Source organism: Haemaphysalis longicornis, unplaced genomic scaffold, assembly GCF_048455015.1.
Source record: "Haemaphysalis longicornis isolate Haplotype H1 unplaced genomic scaffold, Haemaphysalis longicornis Haplotype H1 scaffold_7, whole genome shotgun sequence".
NCBI lineage: Eukaryota > Metazoa > Arthropoda > Arachnida > Ixodida > Ixodidae > Haemaphysalis > Haemaphysalis longicornis.
Genome location: NW_027526422.1, coordinates 9,694,491 through 9,722,236, shown reverse-complemented (window position 1 = coordinate 9,722,236; position 27,746 = coordinate 9,694,491). Strand labels below are relative to the sequence as shown.

The 27,746-nt window shown below is 46.8% G+C and overlaps 4 protein-coding genes across 4 annotated transcripts; 2 read left to right on the top strand and 2 right to left on the bottom strand.

The window, feature by feature from the left end:
• Nucleotides 1-1,705: 1,705 nt before the first annotated feature.
• LOC144144466 (uncharacterized) lies at nucleotides 1,706-3,031 on the bottom strand. Its single transcript, XM_077675925.1, has 3 exons — nucleotides 2,901-3,031; nucleotides 2,098-2,374; nucleotides 1,706-1,779 (listed from the first exon to the last, which is right to left on the bottom strand). Coding segments are annotated over exons 1-3 (282 nt in total). The 5' UTR covers nucleotides 2,904-3,031; the 3' UTR covers nucleotides 1,706-1,777.
• Nucleotides 3,032-7,722: 4,691 nt separating this feature from the next.
• LOC144144465 (uncharacterized) lies at nucleotides 7,723-9,198 on the top strand. Its single transcript, XM_077675924.1, has 3 exons — nucleotides 7,723-7,866; nucleotides 8,397-8,673; nucleotides 9,124-9,198. Coding segments are annotated over exons 1-3 (282 nt in total). The 5' UTR covers nucleotides 7,723-7,863; the 3' UTR covers nucleotides 9,126-9,198.
• Nucleotides 9,199-14,231: 5,033 nt separating this feature from the next.
• LOC144144463 (uncharacterized) lies at nucleotides 14,232-21,119 on the top strand. Its single transcript, XM_077675922.1, has 5 exons — nucleotides 14,232-14,735; nucleotides 15,811-15,926; nucleotides 16,010-16,215; nucleotides 16,949-17,012; nucleotides 18,246-21,119. The coding sequence occupies exons 1-5, from the start codon at nucleotides 14,392-14,394 to the stop codon at nucleotides 19,013-19,015; spliced, it is 1,500 nt and encodes a 499-aa protein (XP_077532048.1). The 5' UTR covers nucleotides 14,232-14,391; the 3' UTR covers nucleotides 19,016-21,119.
• Nucleotides 21,120-21,589: 470 nt separating this feature from the next.
• On the bottom strand, nucleotides 21,590-23,846 carry LOC144144464 (uncharacterized). The gene has a single exon (XM_077675923.1). It carries the CDS (start codon nucleotides 23,584-23,586, stop codon nucleotides 22,462-22,464), a length of 1,125 nt encoding a protein of 374 aa, XP_077532049.1. The 5' UTR covers nucleotides 23,587-23,846; the 3' UTR covers nucleotides 21,590-22,461.
• Between the last annotated feature and the right edge of the window lie 3,900 nt (nucleotides 23,847-27,746).

Here is a 27,746-nt window from a genome sequence, read left to right as displayed (position 1 = left end):
GGATGTTTCATGGCTAAGTTTTCTTTCGATAGTGCACCGGGCTGATGGGATCCACACGCCGATGGCGGACGAGCCCGGGCGAACCGAGCCATCCGCATAAACATGTGTGTAGCCTTTGTAAGTGCTGGAAATATACTCGAGTGTGAAGAACTTGAGCGCGGCCGCAGGCATGGCAGACTTTTTGCTAATTCCGGGTATAGTCGTGCAAATTTTCCATGGTGCCAGTACCCACGGGGCTACTATCGACTTTTGAGGCTGTTGAAAATTCGCCGGAAGCAAGTGTCTTGCATACTGTGTGGAGAGGTCTGCCAAAGGATGCGTATGACACCGAGTCAAATGGCGCAAAGACGTTCGAAGCACCTCTTGGCGTTGTAGCACTGTGGCGGAAAAGCACCGAGCTTCGCAAAGGGTTCCAACCATCGATGTGCATTTAGGTAGACCCAGGCAGGTGCGCATAGCTTTTGCCAGCACTGAGTCTATTACCTTCAGGCTTGTAGGCGATAGCTGATGTAGGGCCGGCAGGCTGTAACGCAAGAGGCCGACAAAAAGGGCTTTTATAGGCAAAAGAGTGAGGATACAGGGCAGCCCCACGAACTCCCACCGAGCATACGCAGAATGCGCACAAAGCACAGAAGCCGCTCCTTCAGTCGCCGAATATGTGGGGCCCATGACATTGAGCCGTCAAACGTGACACCGAGAAACTTGTACGACTTGACATATGGTATTGGAGTGCCCTCTACGGTGAGCGTATAACGTGAAACATCGCGCCGCGTGAATGCTATCGCAGCACACTTCTCCGGGGAAAATATGAGACCGCAGCATCTGAGATATTTTCTCATCTTCAGAATTGCCTTCTGGAGTGTGGCGCGAATGATGCCGATGCTCAAAAGGTATCCGTTCCCAGCTATCTCGTGCGCAGTCAGATTAAAATGATTTTCAAATTATTATATACTGAACGGTTACTGTTCAAAGTTGGTGAGAGATATCTTCATATATAAAGAAAGCACTTTACACAATTGTCTAAGCTTCGAAATTTTGTGTCAGCACTCCTTTAACGGGACCGGTCCAGTTGTCACTCTTTCAGGGCTGCCTGTTCTTCGGCGAAGGGGACCAAGTGCGGACTACCCATGGCGCAGAGGGCCTTAAATTGGCGAGAAACGGCGAGCATGGAACAAGAAGGTTGTACACAGCCTCCTGGGCGCATAGTAAGCGAACCTAGCAGTTCGCTTACGGGTTACTATGTTGATTAAACCTCTCCGCTAATGGAACCGCTCTCCTCATGATACACCCCCCTCATGATGTGGAACACTGTTCAAAAGGTTCTGAAGAGTTTTCTGAACTCCATCATTCTGTGCATGCCTTTCGAAGATTGTAAGGTAACTGTGTTCCCAGGTTTACGCCTGCATAGAGCGTTAGACATACATGGTTCGGGATAAAACAGCGTAGCACACGGTGGTGCATTTGAGGCTGCCGGGATAGGGCTGGCGCAGCTTCTCCCTGCTCCACGTGCCAAGAAAAAATACGTGATTAGGAAGGATGCCTCCTGAAATCACGGCTAGGCCTGCTGTACGCATTATTCTTTTTAGTATTCCATTAGAAATTCCCTTTGTTGTCTCCGCAGTACCCCATTTTCTTTACAAACGGTTAGTCCGGTTATGCCTTTAGTTGTACATATCGAGTTGTAGAGCAAGGCACACGTGAAAGTAACAAACAAGATGATTTTTATTCAGTCCTTTGTTTCTTGGTCACTTTCTAGGGGTAGATGGAGCCACGGAATTTCTGAAAGAAAGACAATAGGATGCTGTTAATCACATACTGAGGCCGCACTACTGTGACGTTAAGCCTTATCTTCATGCTAAATGCTTAACTGTAGCATACCATGTTCCAACTGCACATTTTGTGAATGTTATTATGAAAAGCATTTACATCTAGCGGAAACACTCAGTATAGATTGGATAGGCCACTAAAAAATGAACTACGCCTTATGGTTTTTTCAAGCAATGCCCCTCTATTTCGCTGTTTTAAAATTGTGCACTAAATGCCCGGGAGCATCCCAACATGAAAATTACAAGCTAGCATTCGTAGTGGAATATTCACATTTCTTGAGGAAGCCGTATCCGTAGCCGAGACCACCAAGACCATATCCGTAGCCGAGACCTCCAAGGCCATAGCCGAGACCATAGTGGCCGAAGCCGTAGCCGTAGGCGGGGTAGCCGACGCCGTGAGCAACGGTGGCCACAGCGGGGGCGTGGTGGACGGTGGAGACGGCGGTGGTCAGAGGGGCGTGGTAGGCGCCGTAGGCAGGGACGCCGTAGGTGCCGACGTAGCCGGCGAAGGCGCAGGTGGCCAGGGCCAGGATGAGACAGGCACGGATCTGCATGCCGAGTTAGGCCGAGCCGGGTTCAATACGCGATGAGTAAGGTCAATTTTTGTGATGAGCCGCTCAATCACGTTGCACATTGAAATTCCGAACGTGTAATGTAGGTATACGGATATGGGGTAGAAGGGGGCCAAACTTGAAAATTCACAAACAGCCACAACTCTTTCAATTGGCCAGTGCAGAAAACACCAGATTAGTATTTCAACATTGGAATACACCTAGTATTTCTTATGTTATAGAACACGGAAAAGACATTAAGTGCCATACGCGTTTCGCTCCCTATAAAAGGTGGAACAATAGTTGATCGCACGATTAAGCTGCGAGGTCAATAGATGGGGACATTGCTTCCTTCCCATCAGAAGCACCACGAATATACAATGCAGCTTTCTCTTTTTTGCCAACCCAGCCGTCGGGACCACCCTAGCGTACTGTCTTGCGGACCGCATTGCCCGAACACTGCTCTGGAAGTTTGGAGTATCTTTTGGAAAAACGTTTGGAACTACGTTCGAGTACCACTCACCATGATGAAGGCTTGGATCGGCTAAGGCAGGTCCAACTGATGTGCTTGTCGGGTACCCGAACCGCTTTTATAGGAAGGCAACGCATGGGTGTGGTCTGGATGGGCAAAAAAATGCCGACGCTGAATTCGTTTCTACGACGCCACAAGAAAAAAATAAACCGCTAAGGCGACTTCTCTGGGGAAATGGCTCTGTTTTTGTACGTGCTTATCAGATGTTAACATTCAAGGCAGGGGTTCATCGGCGTGTTGGCATGCATAAATTGCGAATTCCGGACAGTGCAAACGCTGTGCACTGTTAGACGAGCCGTTTCAATAAAGGATTCTTCCCCGACATGCTCCTAAGGCTTTCTTACTTTCCTACCCATTCTTTGTTTTTATAAAAATAAGTTGATTTTCCGCAAGGAATCTTTCATTGAACTCGTCGCTTTCAGTCAACTACGTGCGTGAGATATGATGTCGAAAGTTTTTAAAAGATACGCTTAGTGCCGAAAGGAAGCCTTCCCGGTTGGCACGTGGCGTTTGAAGGCCACATTGAGAGCCTTGTGAAGGGGATGCTCTTTTTGATGCGCGGTGTGCCTTTAAGGTGAATCAAAAAGTGTGTAAGAGCAACATAATGAAGCTAGAAAAGCGCACTGTAGACTCCAGTTAAGACAAACTCGGTTAAGACGAGCAACAGTCTTGCTCTAACGTCCATGATGCAAAAGACCTCCGCTTAGACGAATTTATAATTACCAAAACGTTTTCATGGTCCCTTCGAGTTCATCCTAACGGGAGTCTACTGTGTTGGCATGCGTATATCACACATTCATTGAGGCATATTGTAGAAACTTTATGGTTTACTGGGCAACAATTGATGTTGTAAGTAGGCGAGCAATGACATGATGTATTTAATATTTTTTTTTTTTGCTTGAAGACAGGAAAAATGCAATGACTTTGAAAGTTTTTTTTTCTGGATCGAATTTTTTTCTGAGTCGAATACGTTCATAGTTTACATCGGTGGCCGTGGACTCTCGTTTATTTACGGGTTTAAAAATAATATAGCTGGTTGTGGCCCCAGCCAATCATTACTATTGGGTGCAGTAAATACAACCATAACCAACTACAGTACTTTTAAACCCGTAAATAATTGAGATTGCATGGCCACCGATTTAAAATATGAAGGTATTACACTTAAACAAGTTTCGCAGTTAGAATTTTTAAGCGTATGGATTTCTGAAGACCTATCACGGACTAGTCACGAAATGGTTAAAACCGATTCGTCTCGCGTAATTGCGTGTATTTTTAAAATACAGAACCTGTTACGTACCTAGCTTAAACAAATACTACATTACTGCCTGATTTATTCCAAATTGCGTTACGGAATGTTGGCTTGGGGCACTACTACGGCCTAGAATTATAACAATCCTGTTGTCCTGCAAAAAAAATTCCCCGCATTTCCCCGAGGGGAAGAATGTGAAAGTGCGAATGCACGAGTTGAATTTGCGCGGTTCGGTAATGTTCGCGAAAGAGAGATCACACACACGCACACAACTACAAAGAAAGAAAGATGCATTTATTCACAGACACCTATTTGTAATGTCGTTGTACTTGATTGCTAGAGCGGATCTCGGCTTTGAAATTTCGTGTCAGTACTCCTTTAAGCAGGTGCATTAGCCCTTCTCACGCCCGATTCTTGGCCAATCCCCCACGTGGGTATGTGCCATGTCAGCGGCCAGGCAGCGCGCGCCCATCTCCCCCCGTTGCCAAGGAAGACGAGGAGATTCCTGGCCAATCCCCCACGTGGGTATGTGTCATGTCAGCGGCCAGGCTGCGCACGCCCATCTCCACGTGCGCGGACATCGCCGGTGGACGCAGGTTCAGGGTCGCTTAAGAAGTGCATTCGCACTTAATAAAATGCTATTTATAGTTGATAATTATTGATTTATTGTAGGGTTTAACCCGCCGACGCAACGCAGGCGATGAGGCGCGCCGTAGTGCAGGGCTCCGGATTAATTTTGACCACCTGGGGATCTTTAACGTGCGCCAAAATCTCGTACACACGGGCGTTTTTGCTTTTCGCCTCCATTAGAAAAGCGGCCGCCGCGGCCGGGAATTGAACCCGTGATCTCGTGCTCAACAGCGCAACGCTTAGCCAGTGAGCCACCGCGGCGGGTACTTGATAATTATAAAGGCGACCGACGCACTGTAAGAACGGGGCCAGTTCTTAAGCAATATAACGAAAACAGACTAGGCCTATTTTTTGAACTCATGCAATGTATATGTAACAATAAGACTTACGCAATACCCTCCGGAAATGTAAGCACATATGCAACTGGATATCCAAAAAGAAACCTAAAACCAATGCGAACAAACTACGGGGGACATAAAATACGCTATAAATCAATAAACTGTTGAATACATAGATACGAACGTAAATTTTGACAAATTTCTCTTGATTTAAAAAGAAATCCAGAGCATTTTTTGTGCATTCAGGCTTCCCATGAATAAAGTGATTACGCTCACTCCAATTACTATGCAATAATTACAATATCCGCCACTGTCTATATTTATGTTGAATGGGCCAATTTGATGTAGGTTATGTTTTCAAATGATCAAGATGTAGATTCTGCATACCGCGTTTCATTATTGATTTGTGGATTCATGTACAAGGTTCCTTTTGATGTACAGAACCGCAGAGCTGATCTGTTCATTGTGTGCCGAATATATGCATCAAATACTGTAAAGGCACCGAGACCCTGTCAGGCATTTTTCACCTTTACCCTCGGTGCCCTCTGAGACACTGCCTAAGATAAAAAAAACAAAAAAAAAACCTCCCACCTCCCCTCGCGGGAACCCCTGTGTAGATGCGACGCATAGGGCGTTCACGTTGCAGCGTTGGACAGCGGAGGAACTGCGCTGGAACGATGGAGCGGAGCGCCGCAGGCACCGCGTTTTATAGCGCGCATAACGGTGAGGGGACGCGCCGGCGCCAGTGCGTCTGCCGCGGCTATGACGCAACACAATCCAACACAATCCACTTCAATCCAATCCAATCCAAATCCAATCCAAGCCAAGCCAAGCCAAGCCAAGCCAAGCTAAGCCAATCCAAGCCAAGCCAAGTCAATCGAATCCAATCCAATGCCCATCGCGAGAGAGTGCTCGCTATCGGAGAGGAGAGGGGAGAGCGCAGCTGAAGCGGCGAGGAGAATGGGGGAGGGGTGGACGCCGACAACGCCGGATGGATGCAGGGACAAGGCGAGTGAATGAGATGCGTTCGCATCTAAAAAACACCTAGCTCAATTTAACGCCACTCCCCAAAACATATGCTTTTTCGTGGCGTATTTTTATATAACGCAATGCATTAGGCAGGGCCTAGTATCTCATTTGAAAAAGTTCGCTCTGGGGTTTTAGGCATCGCAACTATACACTTGGGCTTTAGGCAGGCAGAGGTGAAAATAAACTTAAGCCGCACCATGCATATTGACGCTCTTGTTTTTAAGCTTTATCGAAGGATAGCCACAAAGATCGGAAATCGCACCCGCAGTATATTTATTCAGCAACTCCATACATTTCCAACGGGCCCTTGTGTGGAAGAAAGAACCGTCATTCTACAGTATACGCAGAAAACCCATCCTGCGTACCCCCACAAACGTTTTTACCGTTAACATAAATTCTTTCACGCCTAATCCACGCTCACTTTACGGTAATCCCACCGTTCAATGTCGTTAACGTTATGTTACACTATAACAAGAAACAAATCGTGCCCGTATATGAATGCCAAAATTCAATCACTCTTTTCTGCATGTTTTGCCGACATGTCTGCTACCGATAAACCAAGCAAATTATCGCATTGCATTTCAATTTGAGGTGAACTAGAAAATTGCCATGTAGAACACACTGTTGGGCAAGTCGGTGCATATGTGCTAACAATTAGAGCGCGGCTACAAAAACCACAACGGAAAAACGCTTAGTGTATCTTGTCTCTGTGTTGTCGTTGTTGTAGTCGCGCTCTGATTTTCACCAAAGAGTACCATGTGCGCCTATTCTTCTATATTGCCAATGTTCTCGCACGACGTTGAAAAAAGTTGAAATAGAACTTTCACAGCCGTTGCGTTATCCCTGCGTTCAAGCAGAAAAACAATATGAAATAAATTATATCATTGGTCGTACACTTACACCATAAGTTGACGCCCATTAAACCCAAAAGTTTCTAGAATGTGCATCAATGAATGTGTTATATACGCGTGTCAATACAGTAGACGACCGTTAGAAGGAATACGAAGGGACCGTAAATACTTGTGGGCATTATCAAAAGCGGAGGTTTTTTTCAATCGTGGGCGTTAAAGCAAGAGTGTTGTTCGTCTTGACCGAGTTTGTCTTTACTGGAGTCTACTGTACGCTTTTCTTCCTACATTATGTTGTTCTTAGATACTTTTTGATGCACATTAAAGGCACACCATGCATCAAATCGAGCATCGCCCTGACAGGCCTCTCAAAGTGGCCTTCAAACGCCACGTGTAAACTGGGAAGGCTTCGTTTGGCACTTAGCGTACATTTGAAGGACTTTTGACATCATATTTAACGCACGTAGCTTAATGAAAGATCACTTGCGGAATATCAATTTCTTTTTTCTAAAAAAAAAGCCTTAGAAGCATGTCGGGGAAGAAACCTTTATTGAAACGGCTCCTCTAACAGTGCACAGCATTTGCACTGCCCGGAATTCGCAATTTATGTATGCCAAAACGCCACTGAACCCCTGACGTGAATGTTAACATCTGATAAGGACGTACATAAACAGAACCATTTGCCCACAGACGTCGCCTTGGAGTTTATGCTTTCCGTTTGGCGTCGTAGAAACCAATTCAGCGTCGGCATTTTTTTTGCCCATCCAGACCACACCCATGCATTGCCTTCCTATAAAAGCGGTTCGGGTACCCGACAAGCACATCAGTTGGACCTGCCTTATCCGATCCAAGCCTTCATCATGGTGAGTGGTAGTCGAACGTAGTTCCAAACGTTTTTACAAAAGATATATTCAAAGTTCAGGAGCATTTTTCGGGCAATGCGGTCCGCAAGACAGAACACCAGGGTGGTCCCGACGGCTGGGCTGGCAAAAAAGAGGAAGATGCATTGTATATTTGTGGTGCATCTTACGCAAACGAGGCAATGTCCACATCTAGAGACCTCGCAGCTTAATCGTGCGATAAACTCTTGTTCCACCTTTTATAGGAGCGAAACGCGTAAGGCACTTGATGTCTTTTCCGTGCTCTATAACTTAAGAAATACGAGGTGTATTCGAATGTTGTAATATTAATCTGGTGTTTTCTGCATTGGCCAACCTTATGAAATAGTTGTGGCTTGCTGTGGATTTTCAAGTTTGGCACCCTTCTATCCCGTGTCCGTATACTAAATTACACGTTCCGAATTTCAACGTGCGACGTGATTTCAGCAGCTCATCACAAAAACTGACCTTACTCATCGCGTATTGAACCCGGCTCGGCCTAACTCGGCATGCAGATCCGTGCCTGCCTCGTCCTGGCCCTGGCCACCTGCGCCTTCGCCGGCTACCTTGGCTCCTACGGCGTCCCGGCCTACGGCGCCTACCACGCCCCTCTGACCACCGCCGTCTCCACCGTCCACCACACCCCCGCTGTGGCCACCGTTGCTCACGGCGTCGGCTACCCCGCCTACGGCTACGGCTTCGGCCACTACGGTCTCGGCTACGGCCTTGGAGGTCTCGGCTACGGATATGGTCTCGGTGGTCTCGGCTACGGATATGGCTTGTTCAAGAAATGTGAGTATTCCGCTACGAAAGCTAGCTTGTAATTTGCATATTGGGATAAGCACTTGCGTTTTGTGCGGAATTGAAATACAGAAAAATTTAGCGACATTACTTGAAAGAAGCCCTAAGGCGTAGTTGATTTTTTAGTGGACCGGTCTAGGTTATGCTCGATGTTTCAGATAGATGTAAATGCTACTTTGTAATAAAATGCACAAAATGTACAGATTGATTGTAGGCTTTAACGCGCCGACGCAACGCAGGCGACAAGGCACACCATAGTGTAGGGCTCCGGATTAATTTTGGCAACCTGGGGATCTTTAACGTGCACCGAAATCTCGACAAAATGTACAGTTTGAACTTGGTATGCTACAGCTACAGCATTTGGTATGACGTTAAGGCTTGACGTCACAGTAGTGCGGCCTCAGTATTTAATTAACGGCATTCTGTTGTTCTTTCTTTCAGAAATTTCGCGACTCCATCGGCCCCTACGAAGTTACCAAGAAGCAAATGACTGAATAAAAATCGTCTTGTTTGTTACTTTCCCGAGTGCCTAATTTTTCAACTCGAATATGTACAACCGGAGGCAGAACCGGGCTAACCATTTGTAAAGGAAAGGGGATACTACGGAGACAAAAGAGGGAGTTTCATATTGTCACGTGCCAGTCTGTGGGATGAGAGCATTAAGTAGGACAGACATGCTAATCCCCCGCGTGGGTACGTGCCGTGTGATGGGCACAGCAGAGGACGACGAAGGAGCGCGTTAGCTAGCGGCTCGTGTGCTCGGTTCTTGGTCGCCATTTTGCTAGCCACCAACCGGTGCTCTTTGTATGTTTCCTCTGGCAAGTTAGGCACTTCGACGTCGACTGAAACCCAGCACCTCCACCAAAATGTTACGTGGCGGAAGGACAACGATGAGGCGAACCATGGGCGACGATGAAGTGGTGTATTTACAAGATGTTGCCGCAGAGCGATACGATCTATATACAAGCGGCCATGATCGCTCGGGCCAGCCGCATCCTCTTCGTCGTCTTCGGTGACGGGTTATGGGGCTATGGGGCATTGCCCACAAAGGTGTTCCGTGACAATATTGAATACCAGGGAGAATAATGCGTACAGCAGGCCTAGCCGTGATTTCAGGAGGCATCCTTCCTCATCACATATTTTTTCTTGGCACGGAGAGTAGGGAGAAGCTGCGCCACGCCCTACACCGGCAGCCTCAAATGCACCACCGTGTGCTAAGCTGTTTTATCCCGAAGCATGTATGTCTAACGCTCTATGCAGGCTGGGAACACTTTGGGAACAATGAAGCTTGGAACACTTTCACCATACAATGAAATGCGTGCCCAAAATGACGCTGTTCACAAAACTCTTCAGAACCTTTTGAACACTGTTCCAAATCATGAGGGGAGTGTATCAACATGATAACCCGTAAGAGACCTGCTAGGTTCGCTCTCTACGCGCCAAGCAGGCTGTGTACAAGCTCCTTCTTCCTCGCGCGCCATTTCTCGCCCATTCAAGGTCACCTGCGGAATGGGTAGTCCGCACTTGTACCCCTCCTCCGGAGAACAGGTAGCCCTGAAAGAGAGACAACGGGAGGGGTCCCGTTAATTGAGTGCTGCCACAGCATTTCAAAGCTGATACAACTGTGTAAAATGCTTTCTTTGTATATGGAGATATCTCCCACGAAATTTGAACCGTAACCATTCAGTATAGAATAATTTGAATGCATTTTAATCTGAGCGCGCACGAGAAAGCTCAAAACGGATACCTTTTGAGCATCGGCATCAGCATGACGGCTTCTGCACGTGGCCACAAACTGCCGACGTCAGGTCTCCCGTGACCCGGCCAATGCGCTAGCGCAGTTGGCACGCGCTGTTGCGCCGTGTGTATGACTTCACTACAGTGTACTACGTCGTGGAGCGCGTCGTGCAGCCATTTTGTGAGTGGAACCCCTCATGTTAACGGTTGCGATAATTTGACTAGTATGCGTCAAGGAGGCTGCATATTTTGCGCATTCAAGGGATGGTTTTGCTGGCGTGCGTTCGCCCATCTCGTTTTAATAGGATCCAGTTTTGAAACACCGCATTCAGATAGGCTAGGACTATGTTTTCCTTCAATGGCGTTTCCAAAGAACATATATAACACCACCGTGTAGCCGTGGCGGCGGAGAAATTTTCCGCTCCAATGAAAATAAAACGCTCGAGTACACCTACGCACGTTTGAAAGCATAATGCCAGCTTAATGCCTTCGACGCCTTTTTTCGCCTCGCATTGTGGAAGAGCTCTACCAAAGTTGTCGCTGGAGGAGCGCTTTGTTTTCGAAAGGCTAGTCTTCGTGAAGGGGCCGTTATAGTTTGGACGCCGATGCCAGAAGCCGGGTTTTTCACTCAATCTCGGGTCTTGGAACGTCTCATAAAATATGATGCTTGCACATGACGACACCATTTTTAATCCGTCGTTCTCAGCTTGGTCAGCGCTGCTCGATGTAAGAGCTTTATATTTCCACCGCGCAAGCAGCCAACCAACACGGTAGCTACGGTCACGTCAGTGAGAGCTATCACGCCTCCTAAAAAACGTCGGTGAACTGTTTTGTTGTGTGCAAGCAAGGAGCTCGACAGATCACTGGGGCATTGCTGCCATGGCAGCCAAACAGGTGCACCACTTGGGTGCACGGCAGCCCTCGACTGCAAGAGATGTCCCCCTTCCTCACCCCCCCCCCCCCCCACGCACACCCATGCATACGAAAATGAGCGGTTTCAGTCCGACACCTACAGGTTTTGCCCGGGCTCTTAAAGGAACCGTGAAAAGAAAACACAAGTTTGGTTCATTCAAATCCTTGCCTCGTTAGAACTATACTGACACCATTTTTAACGTAAACTTCGCTCAAATAAGCTGTATACTTAGGAAAAAAGGGAACGGTAATCCGACCCACTAGCTCATTTCCCGCAACAGAATCCATTCGGCAGGCGCAAACATATACACTGCACACACCCACTCGGCTCCATCTGTTCCAACGCACGCCAGACACCCCTGTCCCACTCTGTCCCCACTGCCTTATTCCCCCTACCCAGGACCACATTCTGTGGGAGTGCCCCTACAACCCAACCCAACCACACAATTACACCGGAGAGTGGCTGGCTGTTGCGGCGAGTCTCCGCAATCAGGGCCCTCAGCGGCTGCCTGGACCGAGGCGGCTGATTCGCCCCACCATCCCATGAACAATAAAGTTTCTATCTATATATCTATCTATGACGTCATACCAGACAGCTCTGCGATTGGCGGAGGGCTATTTGCGCTTAAATTTAGGGCACATCCTTTTGAAAGCCCTAAGAATGGGGAAACAAACAATGCCTTAGAACCATCGCCCTAACAGTGCCTTAGAACAAATCGCTTTAGAACCATCATGTAAAACGCTCGCTGAGTAGCAAGATGACGTACTGTCAAGACGAAGTCCCACATTATAGTGTCTTGACCTTCAACAAAACGTTTCCTTCAGGAAACAGCCTATCGCTTCTTCACATAAACTGCAGAAGTATCAGAAACAAACAAGACGAAATAACCACACTACTTCAAATGCTACCTGTCAAATTTGACCTTATCCTACTTACAGAGACCTGGCTAACCATAAAGGACCTACCCCACCAATTGCCTGGGTATCAGTTTAAGCACCTGTGTCACGAAAATAAACGAAGAGGAGGTGTGGCAGTTTACATGAAAAATTCTATAAATTACGCAATTGTTGTAGAATTTTCCACAGTAAACAGCTATAGGGAGTGCTTTACGTTCAGCATAACAAGCACCACAATCTTTGTAGTCTACAGACCACCGACCAGAGATAAAAAATAGTTTTCTGAATTCATGGAACAGTTACTTAAGTTTGGTTGTTTCAATAATAATGCTTTTATCCTCATGGGTGACATCAACATTAGCATGATCTCCTCAGACTTCTGGTCTTCAGAACTTAACAATTTATTCTCAACCTATGGTTGCACAAATTATATTAGCATGCCGGCCAAGCTCACTACAAACTGTCAAACATTTCTGGACATATGCGTATCTAACCTAAATCAAAACGATCATACCTCCGGCATACTTTCTGCGAATATTAGCGACCATCTTCCCATTTCCTGCTTTGCCACTTAAAGGTCCACCGAACAGTGGCGTAACTAGCTAGGATGGCGCCCATGGCAAATATATTTTCGTGCCCCCCATGATAATAATAATAGTGGTTATATTATTATTATTATTATTATTATTATTATTATTATTATGCAGCATACCAGGGTGGACCTTGCCTTGAAACGGCTTGAAAGGCTGCCTTTTCAAGCCGTTTCAAGGCAAGGTCCACCCTGGTATGCTGCACAGCTCTGAAATAACTGAAAATGATCAGTAAGTACGAGAGTTTCGACATATACTATCAAAACACTAGAGGTCTACGAACTAAGTCCTCTGAATTTATTAGAAATATTGTATGCTCTAAATTTTCTGCTGTTGTCATTACTGAAACCTGTCTTTCCGATGATATCTCGTCTTCCGACTATTTCCCTTCTAACTATCAAATCTTTAGAAGCGGCAAAAAATTAACTGGACCTAAACAAAAAAATTCCCCCGCATTTCCCCGAGGGGGAGAATGTGAAAGTGCGAATGCACGGTTGTCGGCCCGCTTGCGGCGCTTGCGCTCGGCCCCCGCAGCCCACCGCCTCGCCGCCTTCTCTTCCATCTCTTCCATCGGGTTTGTAGTATCACGTGTACACCACGCAGTTATCAAGCCGCTATAACGCCGCTGAGTCGCCAACGCACGCCGCTGACGACGTAGTTTGAATGCGTTAAGGATATAAGGCGCGTCACTAACGCTGATATCACGTCGCGTCCGTGGCTTGGTCGGTAGAGCGTCGCGCTGCGGCCGCAAAGTCCGCGGATCGAAACCTGGCGCCGGATGCTGTTTCTTTATAGAGGAGCACTGCGGACGCCGACGCCGCCGCCGCCGCCGACGCCGGCGGTGGATGGTTTGGGGTCGCTTATAAAGTGCATTCGCACTTAAAAAGGTGGCGGGGTTCTCGTTGCCGTTGATCATTCAGTGCATTGCATGCGGCGTGCTGACCTCGAGACCCTAGACGAAGCAGTCTGGCTTGAGGTAGGTCTCACGAAGGGCGAGAAGCTACTCATCGGTGCATTCTATATATCCCCGGATGTATTACCTTCTGTATTTAATCGAACACTCACATCCATAGAAAATGTCTCAAATGCACACTCCAACCATAAGCTCATTATACTTGGAGACTTCAACACCCCAGGTATTCGCTGGAACAGTCTTTCCTTTGAGCACAAAAACCATTATGCAGCGCAGAAATGCAGCATGCTATTAGATTTTCAATCGTTCACCTCCATGCAGCAGTTTTGCCGCATAGAAAACTCTTGTGGTAATGTTCTAGATGTGTGCTTCTCAAACTTAAAAAACGTACAAGTGTGTGCCTCCGAAATATCCCTTGTGCACCCCGACAAGTTTCACCCCCCTCTTATTGTCTCTGTCTCGGTCACGACCCAGCATCGCTCTGGCGGTGTTGACAATCCGCCTTTTTCATTGCGGTGTGCTGCCACCTAGCGTGCCCAGCGGAAGTTGAAGCAGTAGGGTTCGCCGGCGTTTCCTCCTGCTGCGTTCTCGTTGTATGCACGGCATTAGGCGAGGAGCAGCCGAAGTTTTTCTTCTGTGTTCGTGTTATACCGCCTTAAGATGACAGCCCCTGGTCATCACATAATACCAGGCGGCTTCTTATTACTTAATGAGGGCTGGCAGAGAGATCTGGGACGTATCCGTGTGCCGTCCGAGCAGCAGAGCGAGCACTACTTGGCGTCGTCTGGCATGAACTGCGATCGCCAGCTCAACAAAGGCCGGCAGTTCGCACGCGAGGGCTATGTGCGAAACCTGATGTACAACGACCTGTCACGCGACGGCGATACCCGGGTCTTTCGAGGAATATGCTTACCGTCGATGAAGGGCGGCTACTACGTCGTGCACGCCGTTGCAAGTAAGAGCACGGGCGCCGTCGCAGAAGCACACTGCCTCTGTCCTGCGGGGTAAGTACACGTTACCTACAAACGAAGTCTTTGTTTATCGGAGACATTAGGTCCGAAAGAAAAGTTAGTAGCTACGATAAAGTTTTGGGTAATGTGATGGCGCTGGCCGAACATAAGATTTTGCAGTGTTTCTTCTCGCTAATCGTTTTTTTTTTTTTTGTTTACCGTGTTACCGGAAGCCGCTGGCGACGGTGAAGCCTGTGCCGGTAAGTTACCGTTCGCGGTAACTGTCGTGCTGCGCAGTCGACTACCGCAAACACGGTAAACGGTAACGTAAACACGGCAGCGATATGGTAAAACTCTCTATTTTCCCGTGAACGGCAACCAGATAACAGCAACTTAAGCCCCCACTCTACTCTGCGAAATGAGCCCTTCTTTTGGTCACACTGCGCGAAAGAGCACTGCAATGCGGAGTTTCGCAGGTTCCTTGTCATCGCCTCGACGATTCTCATCTGCGTTCTTTTTTTTCATCATCGCCTCGATGATTTTCGTCTGCGTTCTTTTTTTTTTCTGTGATTCAGGGTCGCTGTTTGGTTGGCAAGGCATACGGAATAAGGGAGAGCTTCATATGTACGCGTTTATTGTATTATAAAAGGAAGAAGGTCCACCTGATTAGAGGAACAACAACAGCCGTAAATTTGCCGCCTCACAGTGCGCGAACGTCAACGGCCTGCTGGTGTAGGGGTTGGGGAACGCGAGACAGAAGGCACGCAGGTCTAGGAGGAGGAAGGGGAACAGCTGGGGGTACAATAAAGATTGCAAGAGATGAATAGAGTGAATAAAAAATAGCAGCGTATGTACGCTGTGTGTCCGTGCATGCGTTTTAGGCAAAGCGTCAAGCTTCGGTACCTGTTTCAGTGAAAACATTCATATTGTGTTGACTTTAAAACTTGGTAAAAACAGGCTTTACATTTGGAACAAATGCCTGCTCAAGACGTAGTATTTCCACCTGCATTTATGAGTGTGATTCGTGCACTGCTAGCTTTTAAAACTTATGAAAGTTTTGCATATTGCATACTGCACAGGTTTCAGGAACAAGGTATTCATTTGCTTCTGTACCTTGCATGATCTGCAGCCTGAGTGGGACCTGCCAACACGTCGTGGGCCTACTGCTTACCGCAGCCAGCAGTGCAGCACAAGGGCAACCTACGTGTACAGATTTGCCCTGCAGATGGATTGTGCCACCTGAAGGTAGCTGTTACGCAGACGACCTACTTACACACGAGTGCCAAGAGATAACAAATTAAATAGTGCATTCATTTACTCTTTTGCAGCCAAGAGGCTTGAGCCATCCAAACCACTCGGTGACATAACCTTCAAAAAGAACGTTATAAATGAAGCCGACGGGAAGAAGCGCAAAAGGTCATACGACCCATGCCCAGGGTCAACACCCTCCGACGTCGATGGCTTCAGGATGAATTTGCAGGCTGCAACGCCCAGGGCACTGTGGCTGCGCTACAACAAGCCAGCACGGGTACAGGTGAGTTTTGTTGCTGGCCTGTTAGCGTTTTGATTGCTTCTTTTTGGCTATTCACATAAATTTGCCACTAAAGCACTTGGCCTTAGCATTACAGCTTAATACACACCCACTGTGATATCAAGCAACTAAAGTGGAGCAAATAATGTTGATCTACTATGTAGTTTACATGTCATGTAGGTTAACAGCTTGAAGAAACGTACAAACGAAATATAACGTTGTTATATTCGAAAGGTTTGGTGTTTTATAGTGCCCTCACCGCTTGTCCAGTTACGGTTAATAGTAATCATTTCATGAAACGTCGGGTATGACTTGACAAACAGGATCATGTAAAGGCAGTGTCGCTTATGCCAGTTGGCCATTGTCCTGTCAGACAGGCTGAACGTGCTGTATAGCTGTATAGGATCTTTAACGTGTGCCTAAATATCGAACACATGGGCGTTCTCACTTTTCGCCTTAATAAAAAAACCGGCTGCCGCGCCGGGCATCTAACCTGCGATTTTGGGATCGGCAGCATGCAACATGATGCCTTAGCCACTGAGCCACCGTGGTGAGTGAGTGAAGATTGCGTTAAAATGGTGTTAGTGTTATATTGAAGCAATGCTCAAATGGACCACAAAACTTGCATTTTGTATTCATGGCCTCTTTAAAGCAATGTGATATTCGCTCACACCAGCCATCTCAGTAGCCTGATTCTGCAGTTATGACTTGGATTCTTTACCTTGCCATTTTGCAGGCGGCAGATACATCAAGTGCAGCTGATGAGGTCCAGCCCCAAGTGCAAGCACCAAGCGCACCAGGTAAGATTTTACGTGACGTAATGTAATGCAGTCAAACACCGCTACAATGAATGCTTCTACTAGAAACAGCCTGTACAACGAAGCATGCCTAATGGCCTGGACACATTTCTACGTTTCCTATGTATTGTGAACCCCACTAGAGCAAAGACCACTACAGTGAATTTGCCTGTTGAACGAAGAACTGCATGCATTCCCCATCTCTGAATTGTTGTTTTGTAATGAATACGCCTAGTCGCACACGTAACACACAGCAGCGAATCAATACTGAGCTACCAGGCTGCTCCACATCAGCTCGGCGGTGCGTGGCCGCGTGCGTCCCAGTGGCACAGTGCTGGCTTGTGAAGCTGATGACAGCTGATAGGTGGGCCGACAGACGTGCGTCATCGAGTTCGGCAGCGGAGCTGCAGGAATCGATAATCATGTACAGTGCGTGTTGTGAGGCAGCATCACTTGTGATGACCCACGATTACGTCGTGATGGGCGACCAGGTCTTCCATTGATGTGACAACTGGCATCGTGGAGGCCATCATATAAAAAAAAGAAATTCCACAAATGATGAGGCCAGCACTGATGAAGGCTTGCAGAGTAGCCAAGTGTTATGACTACCTGCAGGGTGGTAGTGGCATTCGATGCGCGACAAACTTCGTCACTGCTTGACCTGTTGCCTCAACACGCTTTGATCCTCGACAGTATCAGGTCGGCGGTGGTTGTGCATCCAGTACGTCATACTACTGTGCAGAAGATCACTGACATTTTTTTCGAATATTAGAGTTTAAATCTGATGCTCATCTATTACAATATGCTCATCTGCTCTATAGGAAACCAGTGAAGTGCGCAACGCATGTAACGAAATGATGTGTATAACGAAGGGATCACAGTCCCACATGCAACATTATATAGGTATCTAACTGTATGCTCAAAATTAGCTTTGCACTAAAAAAAGTTGACAGCCATTACCCGTGCAGCCATGCCAGTAATTTCAAATAGTCTCACCCATATCTGCTGTGTTCATGCAGTTTGTTATGGCAGAAGTGCGTTTACAATGGGAACTGAAAACGACTTCGGAGAAAACTGGTGATGCAAAAAAAAAAAAAAACTAGTGACACAAAGCAAATATGTTCTTCGCATTTTAAGGTTTTGTTTTCGTATGTGTAATGTGTCCTGCAGTACAGACACCATCCATGTAGCCTTTCTGAGCTTGTGTTGACCTGAGTATACACTTTTTATTTTTAGCTCCGGAGAGCTTCAATGTTCCTGCCTTGGCCTTGGTGGATCTGGTGAAGTCCCACGGCCATTTAACTGGAGAGGAGTTCCTGGTCTGTTTGCAGGACACCTACACGGAAGCCGACATTTCCGAGATCGAGAGGCTGACGAGACTGCAGTCGAACTCTCCATTGTGGATGAGATACAGGCAAGGCATGGTGACTGCTAGTATAGCCCGTGCCTGTCTGACTCGAACAAAAAATTTAGACAAGGAACCACGACCCCACAATTTGCGGGGTGTCGTGAACCTAGTCTTACATGCTTCAACTTTTAAAAGCGCTGCCATGAAAGAAGGCATGCAAAAGGAATCAGAAGCCAAGAAAGCTTATGTCTTGATGTTGCAGGAGAAGGGCCACAGTGCTGCCATTGAAGATTGTGGCCTCACAATCTGCAAAGAGCTTCCCATTCTAGGCGCATCACCTGATGGTGTTGTAAAATTTTCTTGCGAGTGTTGTAAGCAGACAGTGCGCTTGCTTGAGGTGAAGTGCCCGCAGCAAACGAAAAACTCTTTCAGAGATGCTGACATGAGGCTGCCCAAACCCGTTTACGAGACGCAGATGAACGTCATAATGGGCATACTACACATCTCGAAGTGTGACTTTTTTGTGTATAGAAGCAAGGAAGAGACTGTAACTGTAACAACGGAGTTTGATGCAGAGAGTTTCAATGACTACGTAAACTCAATGAGGTACCTTTTTTTGGAGTACCTGTACCCAGCCCTGAAAAGTGAGTTTATTTAGCTAGCTCAGCAATATACGTGTTTGTCCTATTTAAGTAGACCACCTTATCAGCTTGTGTCACCCACCATGTAGTGCTGTTGTGTGGAAGTGTGTTGGTTGTTATTTACAGTGTTTTTGGTATATTTTTGCTTGAAGTATTCTTGCTCTGTCTTTTGTGATTGTTGCATACGGTCGTTTTATTCTCTGCAGTCATCCCATCTCTTGTTCGGCTAAAGCAGTGCATTGCGTCATGTGCAGTATTCAGCCGTATCATATTAAAGGGGCCACAGAGACAAAAACACAACTTTTGTTTGACTTGAATAAGAGGCAGCAGCTCACTTAGCGCCATTCCAGCCACAAAAGATGTGGTTTAAACTGGAAAGTGAATGAAATATTGGAAACCTCAAATTGCATGCTAGTGACATAATAGAGGCCAGCACGAAGAACAGTTATTAGTGTGTTAGCGTCCAAGTAATACAACGAAACAGAACTAGAAGCCGCACTACAGTCGGCCCAGTCATGTTCCTGGGCCGACTGTACAAGCCAGGTGTAAATACTGTCAAAAGCAAAGCAACGGCACAAGGCTGCATATGCTAGCACAACGTTGCCTGTATAAACAGTGCCTAACGCGTGAGCGAAAAATGGCCAAACAGCCACTCTCCTCTTGCTCTCTCCTACCCTTCCCCGCTCCGTAGCCTTCCAGCGTGCTTTCGTGTCCGCCAGCCAGCACCGCTTCTCGGAAACTATGCAAAATAGTGGAAAGTTTGTTTAGTGTTCCCGAGGCGGCGCTCCTACGCCTTCTTGTTTTTCACCATGCCTGTCTGGCTTGGTGTGTCACTGATAAAACTTCCTTTGTCACGAAGCAAAATCCCTTGCGCTGCCGCAGGCTGATGCCGGCTTTGCGCGCTTATCTACTCTGATCACAGGCCCTGAAATTTTCTGAGTGGGACATCCCCCCTCTATCCCCTCCGCACTTAGGTATTGTTTTGACCCCCCTGTTCGCACTCCGCATCGGTACGCACTTCTAAAATTGAGGACTGTACTGTAGAAGCGCCCGGACAGCGTGGTGGGATCGCAGCTGCTTATCCTTTTGTTTCCTATAATTTTCTTAAGTTTACAAGCACGTGATATTATTGGAAAGTAATCGTAGAAGTGAGCGCCTGAACAAAAAACGTGCACGCAAGTTTTTCTTCTCTAAATACTCCAGAAAGAAAAATATCAGTAAAATAATGGCTGCCCCATCCGAAAATATCGTTTTTCTGTTAGCAATATGTCTACCCGACAATCAGTGTGTTCTTAGACTATTTCAGTCCGCCTCCGTCTTTATCTTTGGAAAAATGCAGCAAGTATGAAGCGAGCGACACGTTGAACGAGATCCCCAGTGCGCCACAGAACTAGCGCCTCGTCACGGCTAAGATGTAAGCGAAACGGCCCTTGAAGCCCAACAGGCAAGCTGACAGACACACGTCGTAGAAGTGGGTGCAGCGTTCGCGACTCGCGAGCATTGACGTAAGGCGAGATGTCCGCCGGCACGCGCCACATAGCGGATCAGTGCCTGAACTAAGCGTCCCTACCCTTCCCATTGAAAAGCGCGCGACACGTCAGGCAATGTTAATACGGGCGGCGTTGGCTAGCACCATCTGGGAGGTTTGACGGCAGCAAGGCTGCAGAGCCGAATGGCACAGTGGAAGTTTGTTTGTGTCACCAAAACACACGATTTGGTGGGAGAATCAATATTTTAACCTAAATTGAATAATTTCTAGTGAATACAGCATCATTCGCTGCTGCGCAAGCACTGGGGATGCTGTAAAACACGAAATATTTCGAATAAAACAAACTTGTATTTTGTCTTCGTGGCTCCTTTAAGGGACATGGCGAAGGAAACCTGGCGGCACTGACTGTGAGGGAAGAACCCTTGTGTGAACGACTCTTGAAGGTTAAGCTTCAGAGTCCTCCAGTTCTTTTTAGTTGTGTCTTTGTGTGAAGTTAGCTGCCTTTGAGCATCATCACTGTACCTTGCTGCAAAGGAAAAAGCTGAACAGAGTAGACTGATGCAATTTCTCCTGGACTAGCATTTATTTCAAAAGAAACTGACTGTGCAAAAAAAAGGTTGCACAATAAATTTTGAACACATCCTCAACAATGCTTCATCTTTTCTTACTTCCACTATTGGTTTACTCCCATGCACGAGCCACACATGACGACAAAAAGTGCATGTACACACCAACAAATTCAAACAGAAAGGGGGGAACACAAGACAGTACAAGCTCTGCTTGGACACATAACTGAGAACAGCTAAGACAGTCAGTGAACCAAACTAAACAAACAAAAATAATAACCCAAGATAGGGAACAGTTAAAAAAATGTGAGTGAGCGGGATAGACACCAAAGCATAACTAGGAACACCTTAGAGAATGAAGTCAGTAAACAAATCTAACAAAATGCATTTTGAAAGGACACACCCTCCACAATGGATTGCTGTTCCGCCAAGTAAGGCGAAAACACCTCCTAGCTGTTTCATGCATAACAAGCTATGTACAAGAATAGTAAATGAAACTCCCGCACACAAGATGCGTATGCACAGCAACATAAAAAGGGGATGCGGAGGAGGGGAGACACCCTAAGGCAACGTACAAACTACAAATGTACAAAACAACTAGGTATAACAGGAAAAAGTAACTTTACTACACACTTAGAACACATACTTAGAGCAAAACAACAAAGCGGGGCTGTACAAAAGGGGATGCGGAGGAGGGGAGACACCCTAAGGCAACGTACAAACTACAAATGTACAAAACAACTATAACAGGAAAAAGTAACTTTACTACACACTTAGAACACATACTTAGAGCAAAACAACAAAGCGGGGCTGTACAAAGTGTGCAACTGCTCACATATCGTAAAGATGCGAAAGAACGGCCAACCAAATTTCAGAGATATGAAGTGAAAAATACAGGATAGGCAATCTTTTGGGTCAGGTGCGTAAAACTACAAACAGTGGCTGCACCTCCAACCAAAACTGCGGTGATATCAAGAAAACATACTAGGTGGGCGAACTGTCGGCTCAAGTGCAGGAAGGATAAATGAGTGGTTTGATCTTTGGGGTCTTTTAGTAAATTGAATATTGCACCCCTCGGAACTTTCGCTTGGAACTTTACGTAAAGTAGGCACATTACACATTCCATACACATTCTTTTTACCCACCGCGGTGGCTCAGTGGCTAAGGCGTTGTGCGGCTGAGCACGAGGACGTGGGTTTGATTCCCGGCTGCGGCAGCCGCTTTTCTGATGGAGGCAAAAAGCAAAAACGCCCGTGTGTTTTCGGGCGTTTCGGCGCACGTTAAAGATCTTCCCAGGTGGTCAAAATTAATCCGGAACCCGCCACTACGTCGCGCCTCATCGCCTGCGTTGCGTCGGCATGTTACACCCTACAATCAATCAATTACGCACTCCCTTTGTACACATTCTCTACAATGCTTCATCTTCCCTCACTTCCATTATCGGTGGCTGAAAGTTGCACAGGAATGCACACGTACGAAATATGCTGCTGGAAATGTCCAGCATGTTAATGGGTATCACCTTGTCAAAAAAATGGTACTCCTTAATGCGCCTGATCACCCTTTCAACATGAATCCTTGCACTAGCAAGCTTTCGCGTTGCTCCCACCTGTTCTCGCGAGAACTGGGGCGCTTTTTTGAAGGGTGGAATGTGGACAGTCACTCCAGGGGGCACAAGATTCTCCAAGCGAAAACCTTTATCAACCATTACGCCATCTCCTGGCTGAAGGATCTCTAGGATTCCACTTTTTTGAACCACCTCGGTGTCACTGGTGTGGCCTCCCCAGAGATCTGGCACAAACGACACGTAGCCATCGGGTGTCACGCCAACCAAAGCTTTAAACGTATTGTAATGTTTGTACGGTGAATACGTTTGCCGTTGTGCTGTCAACTTTGTGGACTTCTGAATCCTTACCTCTGTGCAATCAAGAACTATTCTGGTGTTAGGAAAGAATTTGAATGATTCTGGAAGGTTTTCCTTCACCTGCTCCAGTGTCGGAACAGTGGTCATGGCCGAGAGCTGTTTGTCTAGGAGGTTAATCCACGCACAAAATGTGCGGCTGACTGTGGCCTCAGACACCCCAAAGTTTCTTGCTGTTTCCTTCGTCGAAGAGCCTGTCCTTAAGCGGAAAAGCACAAGAAACAGTTCCTCTCGCTTGGACAGCTCTCGATCCCTGCCAGTTTCTTTTGCAGGCTGGTCGTTCCAGGGGTACATCATGCGTTCAGCGTTATCTTTAACAAGACCATACAGTGCATCAAACTGCCCTTTGTTGGCCAAGCCAGTGTAGAATTTGAAAACACTGTTGTCTAAGCTGTCGACAGCCAAGAGTTGGGACTTAAGCTTCCTGCACTCGGCCTCCAGTTTCACCACCTTCTTTTTTAACAACATGATCTCTTTCAAGAGCTTTGCTACAAGTTCTGTGCACGCAGCACTGCATTCCTTTGATGCGTCTGGAGGTGGCATGTTGGGCATCAGTAGTGCTGTGGCAGCCGTATGCTCATCGGGGCCTAAAGGATAAGATGTGAAAGTTTGCATAGATGCGCAACACAACTAGAAATTAAATGTGAGGTTGAAGTAAACACCAACCTATTTCAGTGGAGAAGTCTGCTGCACCACCGAACGTTGGAGCTGCAGTGTAGTCAGCTGCAATACCAAAAAAAACTGTAAGAACCCAGCCATAGTAAACCAACAACAGTTTAAAATCTTGTAGCCTCACTCACTTAATGGACTGCCACTGTCAACTAAGGCATCTTCACAAGGTGGGTTGCCTGCAAATGCACATGTTAAAAATAGAGCGTGCAACATAAATGGGAAAACACAAAAGCACTTGCAACGATATGTACCTGCTGTGCTTTGAGGCCTTGCACTTTCAACACCTGCAGCCACAGTGCTGTTGGCTGAAGTATGGGGGAGGGGGGGGGGGGGGAATGACAGTGAGTGGATAGTTTTGAAGTGAACTTAAGCTAGCTCTAAGCTAGAATAATCACACTATCTACCTTGGACACTTTGGAGGTTTTCGTCGTTAAAAGAACAGCCAGCTGCTCTTGGGTTACCTGAAAAAAAAAAACTCAATAAAGCCAAAGACAGTGGATAATGTAAACAAATAAACTGAAGTTGTACACTTGGCATTATCCAATCCTAACACATGACACTTGTTATTTTCCGGAATACAAACAGTACGCACACTGCGTTGACATCACCCTAAAAGGCACAACCTTACCACAGTCTCTCAAAAATACTGCATATAAGGGCAGTAAATTGCTTAAAGAAGGGAGCTCCAGAAGTGCTTTGGGTGACCTGTGCCGCAAACGCCGTGAAGTGTAGCAGTCCATTCTAGTTGAAAAATAACCCTGAGAAATATAAAGTGATTGATTGCCTCAGAAAAGGTGGCCATTGTAAAAAATAAAACATAACAAGATAACCATTATTTAAAAAAAAAATAACTGCACGTCAGAGCAACTAGGATTCGAACCCAGAGCTTCTGTGCCCAAGTCAGAGACTTCACCTCAAGACTACAAAGGCGACGCCACACTTCCGTTTTGTAAGAGATCATAAGAATGCACGAGTTTGTGTGCATAGCAGGTTAACTTCCATCGATGCTGCGCGCATAGCAGTCTAGTGCCGCTACATGACACGCACGCACGCACGCAGCGTTATGTAACAGCGTACCTGTTTGGGCAGCGCGCTAGTGAGCTGTGGCGTTAACGTTTTTCGGGCCGCAATCGCAAACGGATAGCGCCTCGTTAGGCTACGGTTAGCGTGCCCGCTAACGCTATCGGCGTTCTAAAGTGGTGATTTCCGCTATAGATAGCCAGACCATTTCATGAAAAAAAAAAAAAAAATGCTCAGTACAAGCTTCTATATCCGAGGGATCTCTGCACAAGGAGGTCATCTGAGGCACAAAAAACGACACGGCTCTTCTTCCTTCGCGCACCTGTTGCGCTCGCAGCTACCGTATGCTATTTTCTGCGCGCATCCATGAAATGTATCACGATCTTGTGTTTAACCTACCGTGCTCAGATCGCTTCTTTTTCGCCGACCGCTGTTGTTGGCGTAGAAAGCGCTCAAGCGCACTGCTCCGGCGGTACTCGTTTCCTGACGTGTGCGCAAACACCGACGGTACATAGTCCGGGTGTCGCGGTGAAAGCGACGGAGAGCCTGTCCGGAAAAAGAATAAAATTTAAGTACGGGAATAAATGCCATTAGGTTTTTTTGTAGTAAGGTACTTACCAGAGACGAAGTGTTTCCCGCATAACCGGGACCCACGACCCGGCTCCCATGGACGGCCATCTTTACTTTTGCGGCGCACGGCCTTTATCCATGCCAGCCGCCGTAGCCGATCGCGTGCGGCCGACGGGAAGCAGTAGAAGCCGACACCGTTCCCTTTTCGGCCCTCCGAGTTACAGCGGAACGCAGCACAAGTTGTGGGCATTGTTCCGCGCACAACGAGCACACACAAAAAATCAAACGATGTAAATACAACCACGACCCCTTCCCGCTTGTGCGGGAGCTGTGGGGAATGTCGTCTGCTGCCCCTACTGGACTGCTTCGGGACTTGGCCGCTAGGGGATTGCGCATGCGCAGTGGGGTTGTGAAAGAGGCGGATTGTGCAGTCCCGCGATATGCTTTCAAGCGTGGAGATTATGCTGGGCTGTATCACTTTTATTCATCTGCTGAATGGTCTAGTGTTTTGGATGTCAATGATGTTGACGAACAGGTTCGACGTTTCACTGAAATCGTCAGAAGGGACATGGAAAAGTATATCCCTTGTTATAAGCCTGTTCCTTCCAGATTTCCCCACTGGTTTTCTAAAGAACTTCGAAGTTCGTTTAAACTTAAGGATAGCGCCCACAAAAAGGCCAAGCGTTCTGGGCTTGACAAGTGGAAAGCGGAGTTTAGTCGGTATCGCTCACTTTGTAAAATCCTCTACCGGCGTGACCACCAGCTCTATATAGAATCGTTAGAGGCTGCTGCGTCTCAGAAACCGGCTGAATTCTGGAGGTATGTACGCGACCGTTCTAAGGCGTCTAAAGAACACGTTAGCCTGCTTAATTCCGATGGTGAAGAGGTTGAGGATGTTGCCACCAGTTTTGCTCAGTACTTTCATTCTGTCTTTTAACTGCCAGATGGCAACGACGAACGCCTATCGTTTAATAACTCTAATTTTAACACACTTAGGTTCGATGAAAAAATTGTCAATGATAGCCTTCAACGGATGAAACCATCATTTTCCTGTGGTGCAGATGGAATTCCAGCAGCCCTCATGAAGGCTTACGGCAACATTTTTGTGCCTGTCTTAACTTCCATTTATAATAACTGCTTACTTTTAGGTAAATTTCCTTGTGCATGGAAGATCGCTCGAATTTTTCCAATATTTAAGTCTGGTGATAAGTCAGCCATTTCTAACTATCGCCCGATCTCACTCCTTTGTGTCGCCTCAAAACTCTTTGAGTCAGTTCTGCACAAAGTTCTTGCTGCCTGCGTCAAGAACGTTGTGATACCAAATCAGCACGGCTTTTTCTCGGGTCGATCGACGGTCACAAATCTTGCAAGCTTTATGACACAGGCTTCGGCTGCAGTTTGTGAAAACGGCCAGTTGGACGTTATTTATTTTGACCTCAGTAAGGCGTTTGATGTGGTGAACCATCAGTTATTAATTAACAAGCTTGCTAAGTCCGGTGTAGACGCAAGCCTTGTTGCCTTGTTGTCCAACTATCTCCTTGACCGGTCCTTTTACGTAGATGTTAACTACAAAAAGTCTAGTGTTTACCCTGCAACAAGTGGTGTGCCCCAGGGTTCCGTGCTGGGTCCATTATTCTTTTCTGTCTTTATCAATGATGTGTCAACAGTGTTAACAAACTCTTCTTTTCTTCTCTATGCTGATGATGTCAAACTATTTAGGCACATTAGCGGTGTTCAGGACTGCTGTGCCTTGCAGAGGGATGTGTCGGAATTATCAGTCTGGTGCAGGAAAAACTGCCTAATTTTAAACCCCACTAAAACAAAGGTTGTCACCTACAGCCGGAAAACCCACCGTCTGCTGTTTTCCTAGAGTATTGAGGGAGCTCCTCTGCAAAGGGTTGAGGAGATTAGGGACCTAGGGGTGCTTTTCGACAGTACCCTCTCTTTTTCTCCTCATATTAGGCTCATCACCCGGCGAGCACTCCGAAGCCTTGGAAATGTGTGTCGTATTACAAAGGAATTCTCTTCTCCAGATCCATTTCTTATGCTATACAATGCAATATATATACCACAGTTAGAATATGCTTCTGTTGCCTGGAACGGCATCTCCAAATCTAGTAGTGAAATAATAGAACGTGTGCAGAAGACGTTTTTATCCATATTTAAGCACCGTCATCACAATCACAGTTTTCATCCTGATTCTGACTTACCCATAGTCCCTTCCATCCCTTCCTTGAACTGCAGACGTATGCGTGCAGACCTTAAATTTCTTCACAAAATTGTTCATGGTGACCTTTCTTGCGCAGACCTGCTTAACTGTTTAGAGTTTAGTGTACCACAAAGGCCCACCAGGTCACATCGCCCGTTCTTGACCGCTGCGCGCAACTCCAATCATTCTCCTGTGCGCAGAATACAGAATTGTTACAACCCCATATTTGAACGCCTTGACTTCTTTCAGAAATCCTTTACAATTTACCGTACAGCGCTGTTGAATACAGTATGTTAAACACCTA